The following is a 22,031-nucleotide window of genomic DNA, read 5'->3' on the forward strand; positions in this document are numbered from 1 at the left end:
TATGGGTGGGCAATCAAAAGGTAGGCAAAAGTCATTTACGCTGGTTGATGCAGACCTCAAATTAAGAGACAAAAGATTTGATTCAAACAACAAGGATGAAGGAAACATGCCAGGAGCATTTGCAAGAAGAAAGAGATGGAATTAAGTCATTGTCAGTGATGATGAATAGGAAGAAGGATCTGCAGAGAGAAGAATTATCAGAGTGCAGAGATATGGCAGCAGAGAGGCCAGATCTAACTCTGTATCCAACCGATGCCGTTTTATTGGCTGCACTCTCCAAAAGATGTCACAAAGCCAAGGCTCAGAACCTCTCCACTTGGCTCACAAAGTCACTTGCTATTGTGTGTCTGACAAAATAACAAATCTAAAGCCTTAAACCTGAAGGTCAGTTTTAATACAATATCTAAAACCAATTTCCACCTGTTTGTCAGTGCCATTTATCACCTTCATTTAATACAATTATGTCCCCTTCAGCAAGAGAAAGTAAGAGGACAAGGGTGTATGACTACGCCTGAGCATGGGTTTGGGTTTCTGAGGGGGGCAGTTGAGGGTTGTGGGTGCGAGTCCTCATTCGAGAGAAGTGGGAATTACTTTGGGCAACTTGTGCAACAAGAGAAAGTGTGAGGGCGAGGATGAGACAGAGGAGAGAAAAGGAAAAACCTGATAATAGATGCAAAAAAAAACCTGCACACAAGTCAAAACAAAAGCTGCTAGCCCAAATCAGGAGTGAGAGATTGGCTGACCCCTAAGAGGAGGAGGTGTGGGATCTGCATTCACAAGCAGAAATGGGTCGCGAAGGGTGAGAAAATTGAGAGAATAGAAAGAAACAACTGATAAGCTGAAGAAAAATGAACAGCACAAACATATACTTTCTGGAAGCAAAGAAAATGCTGCCTTCATAATTGCTTGTCAGTCAGAGAATTAAATTTAGACATTATCTCAATTTAATACAATGAAATGTAACGTGAACAAAAAAAAAAAAAAAAAAAAATCTGTCATCATTTACTCACCCTCATGTCGTTCAAGCCCGTATGACATTCACTTTCTTTCGCTGATCGCAAAGGGACAAAAACGAGCCTGCTCAAGCTCCAAAAAAAAGACCAAAAAACATTACAAATGTAGTGCATGTGACTTGTGAGCTATATTCCATGTATTACAAGTGCTATATTCCAAAGAAGAAAAAAGGTATACATGTTTGGAAAAGTGTGAGGGTGAGTAAATGACAGAACTTTCATGTGGATGAACTGTTTATTTATGGACCATTTATGGATGAACTCTAATATTTGGGAAACAGATGAGTTTTATGAGGAAGGTGTTTGCATGGGGAGTGTTGGCATCAAACAAGCAGAAAGAACCACAGAGCCAGATAGATCCTCTGAAAATAAATAAATAAATAATAATAATAATAATAATAATAAATAAGTTACATTTATATAGCGCTTTTCTGGGTACTCAAAGCGCTTTACATAAAACGGGGGGGAATCTCCTCAACCACCACCAGTGTGCAGCATCCACCTGGATGATGTGACGGCAGCCATATTGCACCAGAACGCCCACCACACACCATCATACTGGCGGAGAGGAGACAGAGTGATGAAGCCAATCAGTGTATGGGGATGATTAGGAGGCCATGATGGTCAGAGGCCAATGTGGAAGTTTGGCCAGGATGTCGGGGTTACACTCCTATTCTTTTTCGAAAGACATCCTGGGATTTTTAATGACCACAGAGAGTCAGGACCTCGGTTTAACGGCTCATCCGAAAGACGGTGCTTTTTACAGTATAGTGTCTCCGTCACTACACTGGGGCGTTAGGACCCACACAGACTGCAGAGTGAGCAGCCCCTGCTGGTCTCACTAACACCTCTTCCAACAGCAACCTAGTTTTCCCAGGAGGTCTCCCATCCAGGTACTGACCAGGCTCAACCCTGCTTAGCTTCAGTGGGCAACCAGTCTTGGGCTGCAGGGTGATATGGCTGCTGACTTCACACTTAAGAAACCAATATTCAAAGTTTGGGGTGCGTAAGCTTTTTTGTTTTTTTTGGAAAAGTCGTGTTCACCATGGATGAATGCATTTAAGAAATATATAGTAAAAGCGATAATATTGTGAAATATTATTAAAGATTAAAATAACTTTTCTATGTTAATGTATTTTACATTGTATTTTATTTAAATGAAGGCAATTTTCAAAGTATCAGCAACCACTACTACGGTTTGTCAAATGATCCTTCAGAAATCATTCTAATATGCTGATTTGCTGCTTAAAAACATTTCTTATTATTAATGTTGAAAAAGGTTGGGCTGCTTAATATTTGTGGAAAAACTACATTTTTTCAGGATTCTTTGAATATCCAAAACAACAGAAACAGAAATCTTTTGTAGCATTTTAGAAGTCTTTAAATTGTTTAAAAGTAACAGTAATGAAATAAAAACATCTTTAAAACGAGAGCGTACATTAAGAAAAATTTAAATTACTACAAAACCAGTGACTTCAGTAATGATTTATAGGTAAACGTTCTACCAACACAGTGTGCTCTGTCTCCTCTATGGAGGACAGTTTGATGGGGCATGACCGGCTGAACCACAGGCCAATGCTGGAGGGAAAAGCACGAGCATTGTGTCTCTGGGGGGAAACCACAGGCACGGTGAGCTCTGTGGAGAGTGACAGTCACTGAGCCAACACACTGCCTTCAGCTTCAACAGCACAGCTAAACACGCTCACTGGAGACAGAACCGATGTTTCCAGCAAGTGCTCTGACCAGTAGACTACATCCAGAACAAAGACACTGTATGCAGAGAGGAGCCACTGGAACGAAAATAAAGGAGGGCAATCTGCACACAACCAAGTGAGACTCTGTAAGGGGCTATTAGACAAACTGTTAATGACAGCATGAATGAGGAAAAGCCTGTGTGATGAGGCCATGTTGCAGGGATGCACCGGTTGACCGGCCATAAATCGGAACTGGCCGGTTTTTGCTTATAATGTGCGATCGGCAACCGGCCGGTTTTTTGTCTTTTTTCCGGTCGATTTTTCCAGAAGTGCGCCCGCGTGCACAGACTACATTTGTAGGCCTAATCATTCGCGAACATGTAATTTGTGTGGAAGTATTTCAAAATCTGTGCGCAGGACGTGAAGTTTGCAATCTGCAATGTCTGCAAAGGACAAGTTAATCGCAGACAAATAAGAGCCGCTTTCCTGCGCTCGCTGTAGTTGCGCGAGCGTACCTGTCCGCGCCCTGCACAAGCTTAGACAGTGAACATTTGTTCAGCTCAGCTTCTCACGTGTTGAATGAGAAACAGACTTACTTGTGACAAAGCTGAAATGCTTGTTTTTGTAAAGAAGCACTCATATGCACTTTTGAAAAACCAGAAGTAAACATCAGTTCTGTAAGATATAGGATGATTAGGCCTATTTTTTATTTTACCTTAAAATTACATTGACTTAATTTGATTTAAAAAGCACCTGCTGTAGCATCTTTGTTTTACTCGTTGCACTAAACATTATTTGATTTAACATTTTGGAATAATATATTCATATAGCCAACTTTGGTTTTATTTAGTTTCACTGGTAAAGACCTTTTTTTTCCTTTATACCAAATTTAAAAATGAAAACAAATGCTGAATGCTGATTAAGTAACATCTTTGTTTGAAGTGTTGAATGTGTTTTGATTGTGCTGTTTGGATTGTGGAACTATGCAGTTGTTGCCTTTAAAATTACATGGTTACAGTTAATGTTTTCATTTAAGGCCAGTTTATAGATTCAACCCAATTTAAAAACAAAAGCTAAATGCTTTTGTCAGTACCAATGTTTGTATTTAATGTAGCCTACTTACTGTGCAGTTACTGCTGTTAATTTCAGATGGTTACAGTTATTTTCAATAGCCAAAACCCAGTTTGGCCTGTTAAATACCAAATAAACATCTTGTTTATGTATACTTTCATTCTTTCTTGTTTGTTGCTTTGATTAAAAAAAATCAGAAATCGGTATCGGAATCGGCCGGTTTGCTTGTAAAAAAATCAGTATCGGAATCGGCCATGAAAAATCATGATCGTGCATCACTACCATGTTGTATCACACTGGAACTCGGTTTTACTCTGCACAGTTTTGTAAATCAAACCAGTTTTGACAAGAGAGAAGGGCAAAAGTGCAGAGATCTGATGACAACTCAAAACAAGCATTCAAATCTTGATTGCCTAGTGCACATCAACAAATGTTAAATTCAAGATTGATCAATCAATTTAAATGCTTTTTTCATGACTCAATCTTTATGCTGTTATTTCAAACATTCTATTTAAAGAATTGGTGAATTCTGAATCAGAAATGTGTCACACCTCACAAAAATATTAAGCAGCACAGCTGTTTTCAACATTGAAAATAATATGAAAAATTACTTCAGCACCAATTTAGCATATTAGAATGATTTTTGAAGGATCATGTGACACTGAAGCCTGAAGTAATGGCTGCTAAAAATTCAGTTTTGCCATCACAAATATAAAATACTAGGATTTACCTGTAAATGTGTTGAAAAAGAAATGCATGACAAACTAGTTTAAGCAAACAGAATCTTTCACACTTCCACTAGGTATGAGACATAATCCTTATTATTCTTTTATCATTATTCTCTTGTTTTTATTCAGCCATTATCAGCCTTTATACTGGCAATAATACGTTTACCAAGCCACATCGCTTCAATCCCAGTATACATTTACCCAAATATTATCAAAAGTATTTCTAAATAAATACAAAACAAAACATTTTCTTGCGACCGTACGTGAAGTATTATGACAAAATGCGTTATGAAGAAGAATTGGACCTGTTCTGCAGGTGCATTAGAGCTAACATTAGCATCATGCTACGTAAGACAATTTATGAGATTAATAGTACACTTTTACTCAGAACTCACTTCAAACCACCATCGAGTGTTTGTAATACATTCCAAGTGTAATACACATTAGTAAAAGGATCTATTTTAATTTTATTTATCTATATACTCCTTGGGCGGCCGTGGTACATTATAAAAGTAGCCCAAAAAAAACACAACCCACGGCTCTGCAATTTTCCCGTGACTGTATTTTCAAAATAGCCCACTTGTGCCGCTAACGTTACCCTGGCAACACTGGTTCGCTGTACTCTCATCACACAATGATAGATAACCTTCCGCGCTGCGATGACGGGAAGAAGTTGGGGTCAAACCTCATCAAGCCATTAATTTGCGTTAAAAAAAAATATTAAATGCGTTAAATTTTTTTGATTAAATCGCATGCATTAACGTTGACTACATACATGCATACATAATTTAAACGAGTCATTTTTAAAACGAATCCCAAGCCGTTTCATGTTGACGTCAACATGAAACATTAGCATATTGCCCGTCCACTTGTTGCACGTGTGCAGAACTTGATTTTTGCATTGGTCTGAATTAAAATGCAAATTCATTTTTTGCCACTAGGTGCAGCTTTTGGAGAGGTAAAAATAGCCGTTTCCCCGGTAATGGCTGTACACAAAGCAGGACTGCACTCATAAACGCTGCTTTATCGGGCATTACAGGCATGATGAAATGGAAATGAAATCTACCAAATCAATGCAGATTAGCGTCACACAAAGGAGGGGTTTGGAAAAATGAATCGTTGAGCGAATCGTTTGGGAGTCATTGAGCAAATAAGGTAAAAATAAATGCATATTATAAAGACAATGAAAGTGTTTTTTTTTTACCTTGCGTACATGTCAACCTATTGTTGGGGACTCCCAAAACATGAACCTTTCATTACCCATAATAGGGGCACTTTAAATTGTAATGATATTATACAATATCACCGTTTTTACTGTATTTTGATCAAATGAAAGCAGTTTTTTACAGGACTTTTCAAAAACAAAAAAAAACAACTCCAAACTAGGGCCCGACCGATGTATCGTTTCGCCAATTTTATCAGCCGATATGAGCCTGTCGCAGATATATCGGTATTGGCGAATATGCCGCCTTTTTCCTGAGTAAATGATGATCATTACGCAGATGAAATGCTTCTAAATGGTGTAATTACTTAGTTTGTCCAGCAGAGCGCGCTCCATTGTTTGCTAATGGCAACCCAGATCACTGTAGTGTAGAGCTCAAACTTCACGCGAGTCCGCTGCTTCAAATTATCCGCCCGCCACCCACCTGCACCTATATTTCATCCTCACATTACAATGATTCTAATTCTTAGTTTTGCATGATGGTATGATGAATGGATGTTTCATTTTTAACAGCAGACGTTAGATTTGTTGATCGCGGCAGTCAGTGCTTGTGTTTATATAACGTGGAATTTCACGGAATGTCATATTTGTGATGAATAAATAAAAAAGGTCAGTACACTTAAATCAAATTGCAATAGGCCTATAGTGTCTGTGAATATTAAACTGCAAAAATACTATTTAAATACAAATGTTCTGCGTGTTCATTTGATTACAGAAATTGTGAAAAAAATATTAATCATTATTATTATTTATTAATTTTAGATGTTTACATTTGGAAAAGCTGTGCTTCCTGCATAAACCCACCCAAAAACCCAAACTTTTCACTGGTACTATACTATAATATACACAAAGGCTATCGGCCGAAATATCGATATCGGCCTTTTTTACTCCCTAATATGGGTATCTGCCACAAAATACGGTCGGGCTCTACTCTAAACCTTTGAACAGTAGTGTAGCTAGAAAAGTTTATATTGACTATAAAAGTTTCTATGACTTTTACATGACCTTTTAAGAATTTATAAATTTCTGACTTTTCCCAGCCTGGAAATCACACTTTTGAAATTCCCTGGTATTCTAGGGCTGTGGAAAGCCTGTAAATTCTATTAAATTTGACCCTCAGGGACTGGCCCTGCTTCAATCAATATTTAAACTATGACACCTTGGACTGGTTGCACAGACAGGGCTTAGACTAAGCCAGGATTAGGCCATAGTTCAGTTAGGAAATTTAAGTAATTTTTATAAACGTGCCTTAGACAAAAACATTACTGGTGTCCATCTTGAGACAAAACAAAGGCACTGATATATTTTAAGATCAATCAGTGCAATGTTTCTTTCAGGTGAAACAGCTCAGACTTGTATTTTAGTCTGGGACTAGGCTTAAGCCTTTGTGAAACCGGGGGTTTAAGGTGTAAAACAAATAGCCTATGGAAAGCATTGGTTAAAATGTATGTTTATAAGTAAAAATTCTCTTTACTTTTTTTTTGGTGAAAAAAAAATCTAGTGAGAGTAAGAGACAGTCACACACTGCTAACAGCACCAAATAATGCGGATGCACATTAATGACCAGAAGGGTTCCTGATATATAATGAGCTTAAAATGGTTTGAAGGGCCATTAGTTGCACAGCAAAACCAATGTTTTGAAGAAACTAAAAAACTGATTATCAAGCTGAATCAACTGGTTTTTCTCATCAGATTTTCACCTCTCACACAGAAAAAGCACTTGTCGATATTCAAAACAAATTTGTAGACAACTTTCCTTATTTTCGTCTTGCTGTTTTTCACTTGCTGCCACTTTTCTCAAGTCTGTTTCTCTCCCCTATCCTTCCCTTAAATCAAAGTGACTTGCATATTTTCAGCCATCATAGAGAGGAAAAGTAACGGGTCTTTTGGAAACGTGGCAGAGAGAAAGAGGAAACAAAAAAAGAAGCGACAGAGTGGGCCAGTCACGAAAGAAACACTTTCTCTTTCTGAAATACCTTGGGCAGAAACTTTTTTTTTTTTTTTTCCAGGGGAGAACTGGCAGCCCATTTTATTGAACCCAAGGGAAATTACATGCTTTTTATTCCGTCTCCCCACACATGTCGGGACAAGAGCACATCTGTCCAGAGTTGACACTGGGATAAATAGGAAGGAGAAGAAAAAAGAAAAAAAAAAAAAAGAAAAAAAAGAGCAAAAGGGGTGAGAGACAAACAGAGAGAGAGAGAGAGAGAGAGAGAGAGAGAGAGAGAGAGAGAGAGAGAGACCAAGAAAGAGAGAGGGGATGAAAAGTGCTGAGGGTTGCACATGGAAGAACTGTGATTTTTATGTGATATCAATAGCTGTTTCAAAACCTAGTGAGCATACATAGTAGAGGTCGACCGATTCATCTGTTTTGCCCCAACTATCGGTTATCGGCAAAAATCCATGCCGATAGTTTTCCGGTTTTCAACCGTTGCTGGAGTGGCTGAGAAGGGTCCGCTGGCATTATACAGTACAAGAGCGTTCTCTAGAGGCAGAAATCACTGACAGCACGTGTTGTTTATTTTGACATGTGACACTGCGCTGCACAGAGCGGGAAACTCCAGACTCGCATTTAAATAAAGCCGACAGAAAAGCCTGCTGCGGAACAGAGCGCCATTCACATAGTTTTCTATTAAATTACATTATATTTGTCCCAAATCGTTGTGAATGTACATAATGACTTCACCCTAGGCTATAAATTATGTATTGTGCATTTTTCAGCAAAACGTTTGTCTTTCTGTGGCTCTAATAAAGTCTGTATGCTTCATATAGAGAGCTGTAATACAGATCGCGCGTTCTCTTTCCGCTTGCTCTGTTTTTTTTTTTTTAAACACCGAACTTCAAACTCATTTGCCACATTGTTCATTCTTGAAGCAAACTTATGTCCGTTTGGTGATTAAATAAATTGTTTTAGACCGCCACTTGATTTGAACGCAAAGCACCTGATGTGCGTGTGTGAGATACCTCGGAGTTCTCCTAGACGCAGCGCTGCGCTGCGCTTTTGCCGTGTGTGACTAAGTTTTTTTTTTTTTTGGATTAGATAATTATCAAGTGTTAAAAAAATAGAAGCAAATAAAGTGTGTGAATACACATACAATATCCATATGCATGTAATTTTAATGCTATGGCCTTGTGTAGATATTTAAAGATGGCCATCTTTAAGCATGACTGTTGAAATTAAATGGTAACACTTAACAATAAGAGTCCATTCGTAGCATTAATGAAAACTGTAGAAGTATTGTTCCTTGTTAGAGTGTGTTCATTTCAACATTCACTATTAGCTACTAATAGGCTACATTTTTTAATTTTAAAGTTTCTTCTTTTAACATTAGCAAACTATGAAATAACTTTAATGATCAATATAGTAAATAATATTAATATTTTTATTCATTTACAAAGTATTGTTCAGTGCTGTTGCTGCTTTTTTTTTTTTTTTAAATAGTAAAGCACTAGCTCTCTTTCAGTATCCATTTTGAAAACTATCGGTTGATTAATCGGTATCAGCCAGTGTGGTCCAACCTAGCTATCGGTAAAATCCACTATCGGTCGACCTCTAGTACATAGACAGCATTTTGAGAGGCATCATAGGCACATTCCTGAGACAGAGGCAGTTCAAAACAGCAGGTAACATTTATGGTCTTTTTTTTTTTTTTTTTGGAAAGACATTTCATTAACTGAACAATCAGTGTGTCGTTAAACAACAGTACAATCCATTGAACGCATGTCTCTCTCTCTCACAGCTTTTATTTTCATTTGTGTCAAAAATTAAATATGGCGCTACCCTGACTAAGGTCTACTGGAATCAGTTGCGAGTCACTTTGTTTTATGTGGGGCTGCCACCTATGAAGAACATTCCAAACCACTCACTTAAATGGTTCATAACAGCTGCCTTAGTCATCTCACTGGGTTTTATAACAAAGCAAGAGTGATGTGATGGGCAAAGATACAATGACATCAGGAATTTCTCTATAGTTCACAATAAAGTGTAAGTTTTTTTGTATTTTCTATTGTTTTAGTTAAGAACGGCAGATATTATATGACAAGATGATAAACCTGTTAAAGGAGTAGCCATAAGAAAGGAAACGATAACCATCCATCCACTATGCCTTGTCCTCATTTAGGTCATCCCGTTCAATATTTAACCAGTCACAGTCAGTGGAGCATGATAAGGCCTTCTAAATCAGAACAGGTGTCTTTTCAAAATCATTTAGCATTCTGCTGTGATGGGAGGATGAACTCCTGAACTGAGTGAAGGAGGAGTGAAAATCAATGTCACTCACAATGGCGCACACAGGTAATGGAAACATCACTCACTCATCCAATCAGAAGCCTCGCCTGAGCAGAAGAGGAAGTATGGGTATAAATTACGCCCCCTACATATCCTTGGTGTTCATGCCCCATGTAAGGAGGAGAGAGAATGACAGTACAAATTAAACGCCAGCCAAGCAAAGGATGGCCAGCCTCACCCACATGATCACAAAACTCATCAAGCTCATCATTACCAACCACACACACACAGAAAACACAAAACTGTGCTCATATCATCCTACTGACAACAGAATATCTATATGAAATTAAAACTAAACTTAGAACTGTCTAACTGGATAGAACTGTCTCAACTCGATAAGTAAAACAGGAAACAGGATGATGCATAAAACAAAGAGCATTTATCAAAATGTCATCAGCATTCAGCTTAAATCACTATGATTGATGTGTTTAATCCATCACTACAAAGAATCTCAGATATCAAGCTGAACTCTGAAGAAAACAATAGTAGAATTTATTTATTAAAAACACCATGTGTGATGTTTTTGTTCCTTGGTGAAGTCTGAGTGGATTCCCCAGAGTACAACATCTCATTCTGTTGACATGAAGGACCTCGTACGTCAGCTAACAGAATCAAACATTGGCAGGTACAATCATCACCTTTGTGGGCGCAGGTTAAACGCTCAGTTTGACTCTGATGGGATGAAACGCTACCTTCCCTCGATCACATCAGTCCAATTTTTTGTTTATAAAATGTAAGGCAGTTGATAAGATCTTAAAAAAAAAAAAAAAATTAAAATAAAAAGGTCTTGTATTTAGTTGATTGCATTTCAGGCCTCCGTAGAGGTGACACTGTATTTAGCACAAACAACAGATTTGATCATTAGTTGTATACACGTATCTGTGTCTGTGTGTGTGTTTAATGCTAATTTATGACACCTAATGCATTAAATAATGTTTACGAATTGAATCTTATTGAATCATACCCATTTTCCTTTTACAGTGTTCAAACTAAAGTTTCAAATCTAGTAATATTGGCATAAAATTTGGAGAGAAAAAAAAAAAGCGACTAATGCCAATACGGTAGCCAATTTACTGTGCATCTCTTGGCCAAAATTAATAATAAGGAGCAACAACCTATCTTGCAATGAGGCCATTTTTCTCAGCCGTTAAAGAAAAGAAGAAACTGTAATAATGGTAAAATAACTTACAATGTGGGCCAATATCAGCCTCGACTGCATGCGAATATCAACATCCAGACATTCCAACTGGGAATCGCTGAGAGGGACCTGTGGGGATCCTAGTTATGATAAAATACCATATGTCCATTTTCATTAGGGAATTGTCACGGCCTTCTCTCATGCTTCTTATTGCAAAGCATGTGGAAGCTAGGGAAGTTCACAGTAATGAGGCTACATGGATCAGTCATGTCGTCTATTAGAAGAATTACTCTCTACATTCCCACCCCCACTGTGAAATACTCATCAAGGTCCTCACAACCTAAAAAACAGATTAAGCTAGTCTTAATGAACAAAAAAAACACTGCAAGTTTCTAGATGTCGTGCATTTCCACTTGACTGAGCATTCACACTCAATTAACCTTTTTAGCAACAAATCAACTTTTACTCTAGTCTTTGCTTCCTATCCTTATCTTGGCTTTATTTATCCCACAACAGTGACCTATAAAAATACAACACTGCAGGCTTTCATCAGCATAGCCAAATAAAACAACTTTGTGTCATACTGTAGCGAGACGATGGCAAAAACACAAATTAAAAAAAGATTGAATTGTTTGGAGAAGTTTTAACCTTGCACATGAACAAATGATAAGGTGCCAGGTGTGAGTAATGTTCAGGCTACACTCTCCACACAAGGTCAGCCATTGCTCTCCGATTGTGGATCATTCCGTCTGTGACGTTCACGGCCATAACGAACAGCTGCATGTGCCAGAACGACGTTTGTGTGCTAATAGAAATCATGACATTTCATGAATTATGCCAATAAAGAATGCAGCGCTGATGAAAACAGTTTAACACCGACTCTCCTGCTCGAATGTGCTCTCGACTTTCCCTTTCTCTCCTCCATCACCACAGATGAGGTTTATTTTTCCATCCATACACTTTGAAATTAGACACACTGCTTAGTGCGGTCTGTCAAATTAAATTTAACCACCTGTAATAACTTTATCTGCATGCACACACTGGGCTCTCTAACCCACTTATCTATTGGATTTTTTGTGATTGGAATGAGGAAAATGTTTCAGATGAAAAGAACACTGGACAAAATGAGTGTCCTAAAGCAACTCACTCATGGTGCTTCCAAGGTCACGTTATCCGATGAATTAAAAAAATGTCTTGTTACAAGTCTGTGCTCAGATTACAAAGCAAATGATTCTCCTAGCATTGCACAGTTAAAAAAACAAAAAAAAAGCACTTTCTTTAGTCACTTGAAATGTGCAGGCTTCAATATATTCTTACATTTTTTGAAAGATCAATAAAAAGCTCAGTCTGCGAAAAAACTATAAAAGCCACAATAAAACATTTATCCAAGGACAATAGAATGACATCAGCAGTCATGAGAATGAAATATGCATTTCCTCTCATATCAACGTACACTTCCAACCATCGCCCGCAGCATGCGTCTCTCTGTGAACTGCACTTAAAACTATGCTGTTAAAATAGAGTACTTTTAATGGTCACAAAAAAAGGAAAAAAGTATAGCCTATTAAAAAAAAAAACTATTCAAAAACTGTTTATCATCTTCACCCTCCTGGAGAGGCCTCTCTGTCATGTTTGCGGTACAAATGCAGGCGAACAGCAGGAGAGCTCATCGCAAACGGCATCAAACAATTAAGAGGTAGGAGGGAAAACCTGGGGCGACGTGGCAATCGGTAATACATATTAATGAATGCCAGCGTGTAATGTTGCTCTAGTCTGAAATCACGGGGCACGCCGCTGAGTTACACACCGACAGGCAAGTGTCGGAGGTCAGATGTGGTAGGTGGCTAGGCTGGATAGTTCAGTGTGTGTTCGAGTATTCATTGAGTTACAATATCAAGCTGGCTTGTCAAGTTTTAGATGCGAGTAAGAGTTTGCGGATGCCTTCCAGAAGAAAAGTGTGTTTATGTAACCCGAGCAGGTTTATAGAGAGAAAAAAGAGAAAAAAAAAACAGCAAAAATGTCCTGCTAAATTACAGAGTCAGAGAGAAACTTTGAAGCCAAAATGCATGACTAATATATATGAAATTTAATGTTGTAAACAGTTCAGGTTTCTTTGAGTGAGTACCTGACTGGGTTGCTGGTGAGTGACACTCTGAGAGAGTCCAAACAAGCAAACAGTCTCTCATCGGTGGCACCTCCTTTCAGCTCACTCAGAAACTCCTGAGGAGAGATCTGACTGCTGCTCCTCAAACTACCCTGTAAGAGAAAAACAGACAAAAAAAATATTAGATGGTCACTAACATTGTCAAACCCTTTTTAATTTTTTCCCCCATTCAGGCAGATTGGTGCTTTAATTGCATGATTGGGAAAAAACTGCCCAGAGACTATGCCAAGATTGCTGCAGAGCGGACTTGCCTTCAAAGAGTATGCCTATGACTTGGCTTGAAAGAGAATACAGTATGTGCTGCTTGAGAATATGTCCTATGTAAAAATTCACAATGAATGAACAAACGTCTTACTAATTATTATGCTTAAAAAAGAAAAGATTTTTGTGACTTGCAAATAATGGTTACCCTCATTTTCAGACTATTGAATATTGATCATCATCTTCAAACTTCTATTATTTGTTTGAAAGGCTTTTACTTTTGGAGAAGCCTGCAAAGAAACATGCCAAAATGAGTGTCTGCTGCTTGCCAAATTTGAGATTAAGAGCTTCTAGAAGTGACAAACAAACTCCACAAAAGGGTCCTGCCTGTTTAATTACTGACTTAACAAAACTGCAATTACTAGAAATTAGTTGGCAAAACTCATACTAAAACAAATAAGACAAAAACTAAATAAATGCAAATAAATATTACAAAATGAACAAAGTTAGTCAGCATCCTTTTTTGTAATGTTAGATTCTTCCACTTAATGCTAGTAGAACAATGACAAGAACACGCACAAAAAAAAAAAAAACAAGAACAAGAATCAGGAAACCTCCATACTTCCCACTGACATTTAATATCCTCTGACAAAAATATCTAACAGAGGCTGATATTTTTTTCTTCTATTTTTAAGCCAGTAGGCTGTTTATGATGAGAGTGTGTGCGCATTTCCAGATATGACACAAATCATGATAAGAAAACATTTACACCCTTCCCATTTCTCATTGTTTGAGTTTCTCGAAGCCACGGCGTGTTAATGAGGAAATTGATTATGTGCGATTTATCTTTCTGATTTCCTTTCTCAGAAGATGCAGAGGGTAAAAATTGCTTTTGCTTGCTTCCACACATTTTTACATTTCCAAAGCATCTTGCACATTAGGGCTGGGTGATATACAGGTATTAAATATATGTTTGCAAGGTCACGGTTACTAGTGGTGCACAGTTAAATTAATTTAAGGTGAATACGGTGCTCCAAAATCAAGGTCAACTGCAAAGAGCCCTTGAAGGAAGATAAACTGATTGATGTTATAATACATTGAGTACAGTCAAGATTTAGCCTACATTTGCATTTTTATTTAAGTCATTGTACTTTTCTGTACCCGCCATTTAGCCATTCAAGATTTACCTTTGATGGTGGGGATGCATTCATATGCATTCATTTGCATTCACACTCCTCACACAGAGCTGGGTAATGTAATTTGGATTACGTAATCATGCAGATTCCAAAAATGGAGTACTTGTAATTGGATTAAATTACATTTTAAAATACTCATAATGAGAATACAGTTACTTTTTTGTTGATTACATGAATACATATTCACACAATAGCAATAAATTATTCATAATTTATTGATTTTATTTAATTCCTCTTTTTCATCTTTCAAATGTCCCTTTGTTTTATTTTGATTGATGTTACTCTAAAATGACTTATTTTAATTTGCCATTTTTATGATTTAATTAATTATTAGCTTTTTATTCAACTCATGAAGCCCCTGCAGTTCATTTACTAACCCCAGTTTGGGAAACCTTGAAGTAACCTAATGTTCAATGTACTTTTAATCACAACGAATGGAATATATTTTCTTTCTCTTTGTATTTTTATATCAATATGGTATGAGATCATCCTATTTAAATCAATGTGATAAACAACTTAGGTAAAAAAGTAATCTAAAAGTAATCAAAGTAGTCTGATTACATTACCTAAAATGTGTAATGTAATGGATTGTGTCACTAACTACAATTTTTGTCATGCAAGTTGAAATCAGAAACGGATCACAGTTGCCAAGTAATCTACCCAGCTCTGTCCACACAGCTAACCTAATTTTTTTCAAGTGTTAAATGTTCCACCTCTAGTGTGTGATGTGCAGTTTATGTGGTTGTGTTTGTCTGTATTTACCACATATAGACTGCAGCTTCTGTGGTGTTTTCCACACAGGGGGGGATCAAAATATATTTAAGACCTAAGGGAAAGTGTTGGCCGCTTTGAATGTACAACCAACAGGACATACACACAGAGAGGATGAGAGGAGCTCAAAAAGAGAGGAAGGGCAGAGCAAAATGTTTCTTCTTGTTTTTCATCGAGACCTGCAGCATGCTGATTCTGACCAAATTCAGACAACTCACTCTGATCAGACAACCAAGTGTTCTGTGTATATTCAGCTGCCATTATACACATCCATTAGAAGTCTCTCTTTCTTTCCGGGTAAATAATTTAGTTTTTCTTGTGTTCAATTTACTGTACACTCTGTTCCCTACATATACATTTTTATTGTCTTAACAGGATTTGTTGATTCTTGCAGCCAGGACACAAACATGACCAGCGGGAAATCGACATGGTCAGCAGCAGCAGGTCATTACACCACAGGATCGGCCCTCCTTATCCTACCCATGGTGCACTGGGCCTGTGGGCTGCTGCCCTGACTGTCCCCACCGCAGGAGACGGAGGTCTTAATCATCACATACAAGAGATACAGCTGCTTCCACTGAAAGACTCTCCGCCCATCTCTTGTTCTCTCTCTTTACTATCCTGTCCTTCCTTTATAGTTCTTCCTTTATCACCATGGTGACTGCTTTTTGTGACTTGAGGGAAGCAAACATTGGCTTTTTTGCTTCCCTTCCACTCAATAGCTGAATCTTCAGCAAATCCGCAGCAAAATATCAACCCCACACACCATTATATTTGGGGTTTCAGAAGAGATTCTGGCTGTTTAGATGCTGTTTTAAAAAAATAATGAGAGCCAAAGGAAGAAAATCCTTATTTTTCAAGTTTTCATTTAATCGCTACAGAACCATGGTTGGGCTGCTTCATACATGAGTGTTTCCTTAAAAAACAGGATTTTGGTTTGTGTTTCGAGTAGTTTATCCCGTTAAACGTTAATAAAAAAACAACACTAAAACTCCCGTAGACGACAAAAAAGATCAAAAGTCTTGGATAAGGGGGATGCTCACTCAGGATCAAGCCTGCTCTTTGAGACCCACATTATCCAAACAAATCTTTACACACGAATATGGCTCGCAGCGGCAACATCAAACAACAAGAATCTCACATTAAGCAGCCAAGTCATGATCTCACAGCAGAAGCTCCAATCACCTGGTGGCGTCTTCTGTCAGGAATCACAGAGGTAAACATCCTGGAGCATGCCCTGGGTCACGGATCGACCTGTCTGCTTAGTGCTGAGCCCTCCTAGCCTGACAACAGGCCAATTAGATCAACTCTGTGCAGGTTATGACATTAATAAACCATGAAGCTAAGTTTCCTTGGGTAATTGTAACTATCACTCCCCTTAAGGTACTGTGAACCTGATTCTCATTAGTTAGTGGTGTCATTTAGCAGACAGTTTCATACAAAGTGATTTACAGTACACTAATTGACGAGACAGTCCCACTGAAACATCCAGGGTTAAGCGCCATGCTCAAGGGCAAAATAGTAATCGACATAACACCAGCAACTTTTAGGTCTCTAGTGGCTTCAAACCAGCAACTTGTGCGCTAACAAGCTTGGATCTGTAACTATTAAGCTATAGCGCTACCATACTCTCAATGAAGTTTAGTGGTCTAGACCAGGGATTTTCAACCATTACAGAACTAGGGACGCGCCCCACCCAGACTCACAGTCAAGCCAGTAACCTACAGTTTTTCAAATAAATAAAATCAAATAAATATTTAACAAATAAATAAACGGTTAAGAAAAAATTACATACATTTAAAATAAAATAATGCATAAATAACATAAAAAAAAGAACAAACAAATCAAAAAAACAAAGAACTAAAAGAGCAAAAGAACTAAAGAAAGACAGAACGAATGAACAAATGAATGAATGAAAGAGCCAAAGAATGAAAGAATTACAGAAATCATGAAAGAACTAAAGTAAGAACTAAAGAAATAACCAACAAACAACCCAACGAATGAGTGAAAAAAAGAATGAACAAGCCACCCAATGAACAAACGATAGAAAGAATGAGCAAACAAAAGAAAGAACAAACAAATTAACTAAAAGAAAGAAGTGGTTGAAAACCCCTTAAAAATATTCTCTATCTTGGCTTGCATGAGATATCATTATCCATAACAGTTAAATAGAAGATATGAAAGTTTATATTAAAGCCTTTTGAGCATCAACAGACTGAACTTGAAAACTTTGTTAGATGATTTGTTTGTTCTAATAATGATTTTGGCAAGCTCAGCCCATCCCCTGCTTTTCCTGTCTGCTCTGTCCTCTGCAATATTGTCTATAATTACATGCAAGCAGGAAACAGCAGCGCATAAGCAAATGTCAGACATGCTTAGGGAATTGATCATCCATTTAAAGGACAGGTCACACATGCCTCTAAAATGCCAGAGCCTCTCCCATCCAATCAGGGTCGAGAGCAAGCGAGGGCATAAAAAAAAAAAAAACATCATCAAAATGTCCCATCAACCTGTTCAGCTTCCTGTGGTTGTGATAATTAACACTGTGTTATGGCCGAATGTCACAACATGTTGGAGCTTCAGAGCCAAGAGAAGTCTCTGAAATTATGGTGCCTTATTTGCCATTGATGCAGAGATATTATGATGATAAAAATTTGAAATCTTAAAATAGTGCCCACTTATTTATATTTATATATATTTATATATATATATATATATATTTATATATATATATTTATATATATATATATATATATATATATATATATATATATATATATATATATATATATATATATATATATATATATATATATATATATATATATATATATATATATATATATATATATATATATATATATATATATATATATATAATAAAATAAAAACTCAGTAGCTATTTTGGTTTCATATTATTTATAATAAAAATAATAATTAAAAAAGTTAATAAAATCTAATAATTAAAAAGATATTTTGCATATGCATTCAATACAATTCAATTTGCAGACACGTTTTTAAAAAGTATTTTGTACACAGCATGAACTCAGCAATGCACACATAGCTTATATATTTTAAAATAAAATATAAAAAAGCACTTAGATTTGGTGGACAAAAATAATAAATATTAAATGTTAAAATGAAACTGCTTTACTGCATTTATTTCCAAAAAGACATAATAAAAATAATTAATAATTAAAAAATAAATAATTTCTGACTATCACAAAAGATGATCACAGCTCTCGTTTGATCATTTACTAAGAATTCTACCTTTTTAGGGAGATTTATTTATTCAAACAACACAACTCTGACCCCTGTACTGTATGTCTAATAGCAATCCCAAACTGTGAGAACTGAGTTTTTCCACAACAAGACAATGTACAGTTCCTCACAACAAGGAGGAATCCTCAAGGACGTGAGTGTGTGCAGGAGTTCTTGCTGCGTGCTGCACATCTGATTCCACTGCTTGAGTCCTATGGGAGCTCATTTAATGTATCAGGTGTTGAGCTTTTTGTGGAGCAAATATCTGGGACATGCCCCCACCTTCCTTATTCTTTAACTGAACGCCCAAAAAAATAAATAAGATAAATTGTGTCTGTAAGTGACAAGATCGCCAATAAATTACAAAAATTAAATAGTTCAATATCTCTCTATACTCCTAAGAGCAGAAAATAAAACAAAACCTAGCATATGTGTGTGGCATGCACGTGCCAAGGCGGTCAGTCCCTGGGAAACATGGCCGTCTGCCCAGGTCTTTTCCTGCATGTCGTTTCTGGGCAAGTTTTTCCCCTGGTTCACGTTATGATTCATAATGAGCCAAATCATCATTACCCATCGAATCCTGAGATGCATAATGCACACGCGCACTCACTGAAAGTGGTCCAGTAAAGCCCTTTAATGGTTATGTACTAATCTTACACCAGAGGAGCACAGACTTTGGCCTTAGCGCAGTCTAACGCTGAAAGCATTAGCCGCAACTAACAAAAGATATCAAATGAAATCAAAACTATCATACCTACTGACTTGTATTGCACTGACAAAAATACATTTTCTTTTCATGTGCTCTACAGATGAAAAAATGCAACAAGCAAATACAACATGAGGTTGAGTAAATGATGACAGAATTTTCATTTGTGGGTAACTACCCCTTTAGGGAAGAAGTCTAGGCTACATTTTATCTAAAGGGGTAGACGCTCTATTTCTCTCTACTGCCATGCGATTACAAATCATTACAATGAAAAATGTCAAAGTAGTTTACTGACTCGATGGGATTGCACATCTTTGAGACCTTTAAGGGTTTTAAAGCTGCAATCTGGATTTTGATGACATTTATTTTGGACTAATTTCAAATTGACTTCACGATTCCACTTGGCAAACTGGCTGCAAAGCCTGGCAGTACACAGGATTCTCCAATTTTAAAATAAAGTGCTTAGCCCCAGGCGTTTCTAGAAGGTACTAGCATATAATGCGGTTTTCTCTCTTTAAATCGCACCTCAGCACAAACTCCGAAAAATATATATCCCCCCCCCACCCCCACCTTTCATCTGTGGAGTTTAATGTGTGTCTCTTTCAAAATAAACTTCAACTTCCTTGGGTTATTCTGCACGGTATTAGTCTCCCAGATGAATTGCTAAGGAAAATGTTTGCCCTGGGCATCAGATGGCCTGCTAGTGGACTAGCCACCAGGGAGCACTTCAACAGTGACTCCCAATTACAGACTCCACAGAGGGAATGGATGTCCACATCCTGATATCAAACGCAGAGGGCCACTTTGGTTGGAGAGAAAACAAGATCTAAAAGCATGGAAGAGAATGTGCGCGCAGGGCCTTTAATGACTAAGGATTTCAGCGTGCTGTTGAACTGAAACACAATGTACTCTGGCCTACTGTCTGTTCCCCGGTTCCATTCATCCTTCCTCCTTTCCTCCATCCTAATGATTCATCATATTTCCTGGTGCGAGTGGGAGGGCCGTACAATCTAAACAGTATATGACATTATTGAGATACAAACCACGCAGGAACTTCTCCATTCAGTGCCTTCAGAGATGGCATTAAGCGAAAGAGCGGAAGGAGAGGAGCACCAATACAGCCCTCTTCATCAACACAAAGGCTAACCTTAATGCATAATGCAAATGAGCACGGCAGCACTGGCTCGGCTCTCCTTTCAGCGCTCTGATATAATTAAGAGCTCTGGGGCCTGACTATTTGGGGCCGAGAGAGGACTTTTTTCCTCCCTTCTTGTTTCTTTCCTTCTCTCTCTCCATGCCACTTTCTAAAGTCCTGAACGTGCGTATTAAATCAGCATCTTGAAAAGGTACTTATGGCTGCCCCAATAGAGTCAGAGTAGCTTTTATCATGTCAAATCGGAGAATTATTCTGTGATCTATATTCAATTAGACACGCTGACTCTTCGTGAACGGAACAACACTCCCATTAGTCTCCGAATTTCCATTCCAAAATAGTATCAGACGCCGCTGACCTTCAATCTTTACGGGCGGAAGAAAGAAAGAAAGACACTAAACAAGAACACAGATGAGTATCTGTAACAACATTTGAGAGTCTTTTGCTTTTCATAAGATAAACTGATGGCAATTCTAATGTCATTGCCAAAATAAACAGATCAAGGCAATGACAAAAAAAACACAGAGGAGCAAAATACACTACATGAAATGAAAGAATCACTTTAACTTCAGTTCAACCTTTCAAGTTTCAAAAACAACATTAAATATAATTGCGCATCAGCTCCTTTGACTTAAAAACAATACGGCGCTGTCATCTAGCTGAGGTGACGGACCAGAGGGAGCATGTTTTTTTTTTATGAGAAAGAGTCTGAGCCCAGTGGAGACTTCAGTCAAATTCTGCAATTGCATGGTGCCAGAAACAGAGACGTTTTGACAAGATACAGCCCATAAAACTCGTCTCCCATTATGTCCTCAAGCAACTCTATCAAAAGACAATTTTTCAAAACACAAAGACTACAGCAGTTTACTTCACTTGCCTAGCTATATATGAAGTGTACAGGCCACACAAATGGTCACATACGACAGTTGCTAATTTAGTGGCTTTTATTTGTTTGTCCATTTGTTTGGTCTGTTACTGCCCCTTGTGTGTTTATTTAATAGAAAGTTAGATTGAATCATACTGTCAGTTACAAATAAAAGTACAATTCCATAAATTCAATTCAATTATTAAATGAAAAAAAAAAAAAAGTTAACTAAACAATGGGTCTGCAAATAAAAATAAAAAATACAAAAAGCAAAGCAAAGCATAAGAACTCTAACATCTACTAGATTCTTATCCAAAACACAATTTTCCTCCACTCATAGACAGCTGACACGGCATGCAGAACGTGAGGGGAGATGCATGGAGAAGCATGACATGGCCTGAGGTCTGTTGGTGGGTGTGGGGGGCCTTGCATCAGCCCTGACTCACACTATGGGAGAGAAGCTCGCCTCCATCCAAAGCTGGTAAAGCAGAGTTAAACAGTGACAGCAGCAGAAAGCCTGTAACGTGCAAGGTGGAGACTGTGCATCCGTTTTCTGACTG

The 22,031-nt window shown here is 37.6% G+C and overlaps 1 protein-coding gene across 4 annotated transcripts in view; it reads right to left on the reverse strand.

The window, feature by feature from the left end:
• Positions 1–22,031, reverse strand: part of diaph3 (diaphanous-related formin 3) — a 412,973-nt gene that overhangs the window by 300,005 nt on the left and 90,937 nt on the right. For all 4 annotated transcript variants that reach the window (XM_058790775.1, XM_058790773.1, XM_058790772.1 and 1 more), the window contains one exon: positions 13,280–13,410. In XM_058790775.1, the coding sequence (XP_058646758.1) occupies positions 13,280–13,410 (131 nt within the window). The remainder of the gene's footprint in view (positions 1–13,279; positions 13,411–22,031) is intronic.

This window comes from Onychostoma macrolepis, chromosome 11 (assembly GCF_012432095.1).
Source record: "Onychostoma macrolepis isolate SWU-2019 chromosome 11, ASM1243209v1, whole genome shotgun sequence".
NCBI lineage: Eukaryota > Metazoa > Chordata > Actinopteri > Cypriniformes > Cyprinidae > Onychostoma > Onychostoma macrolepis.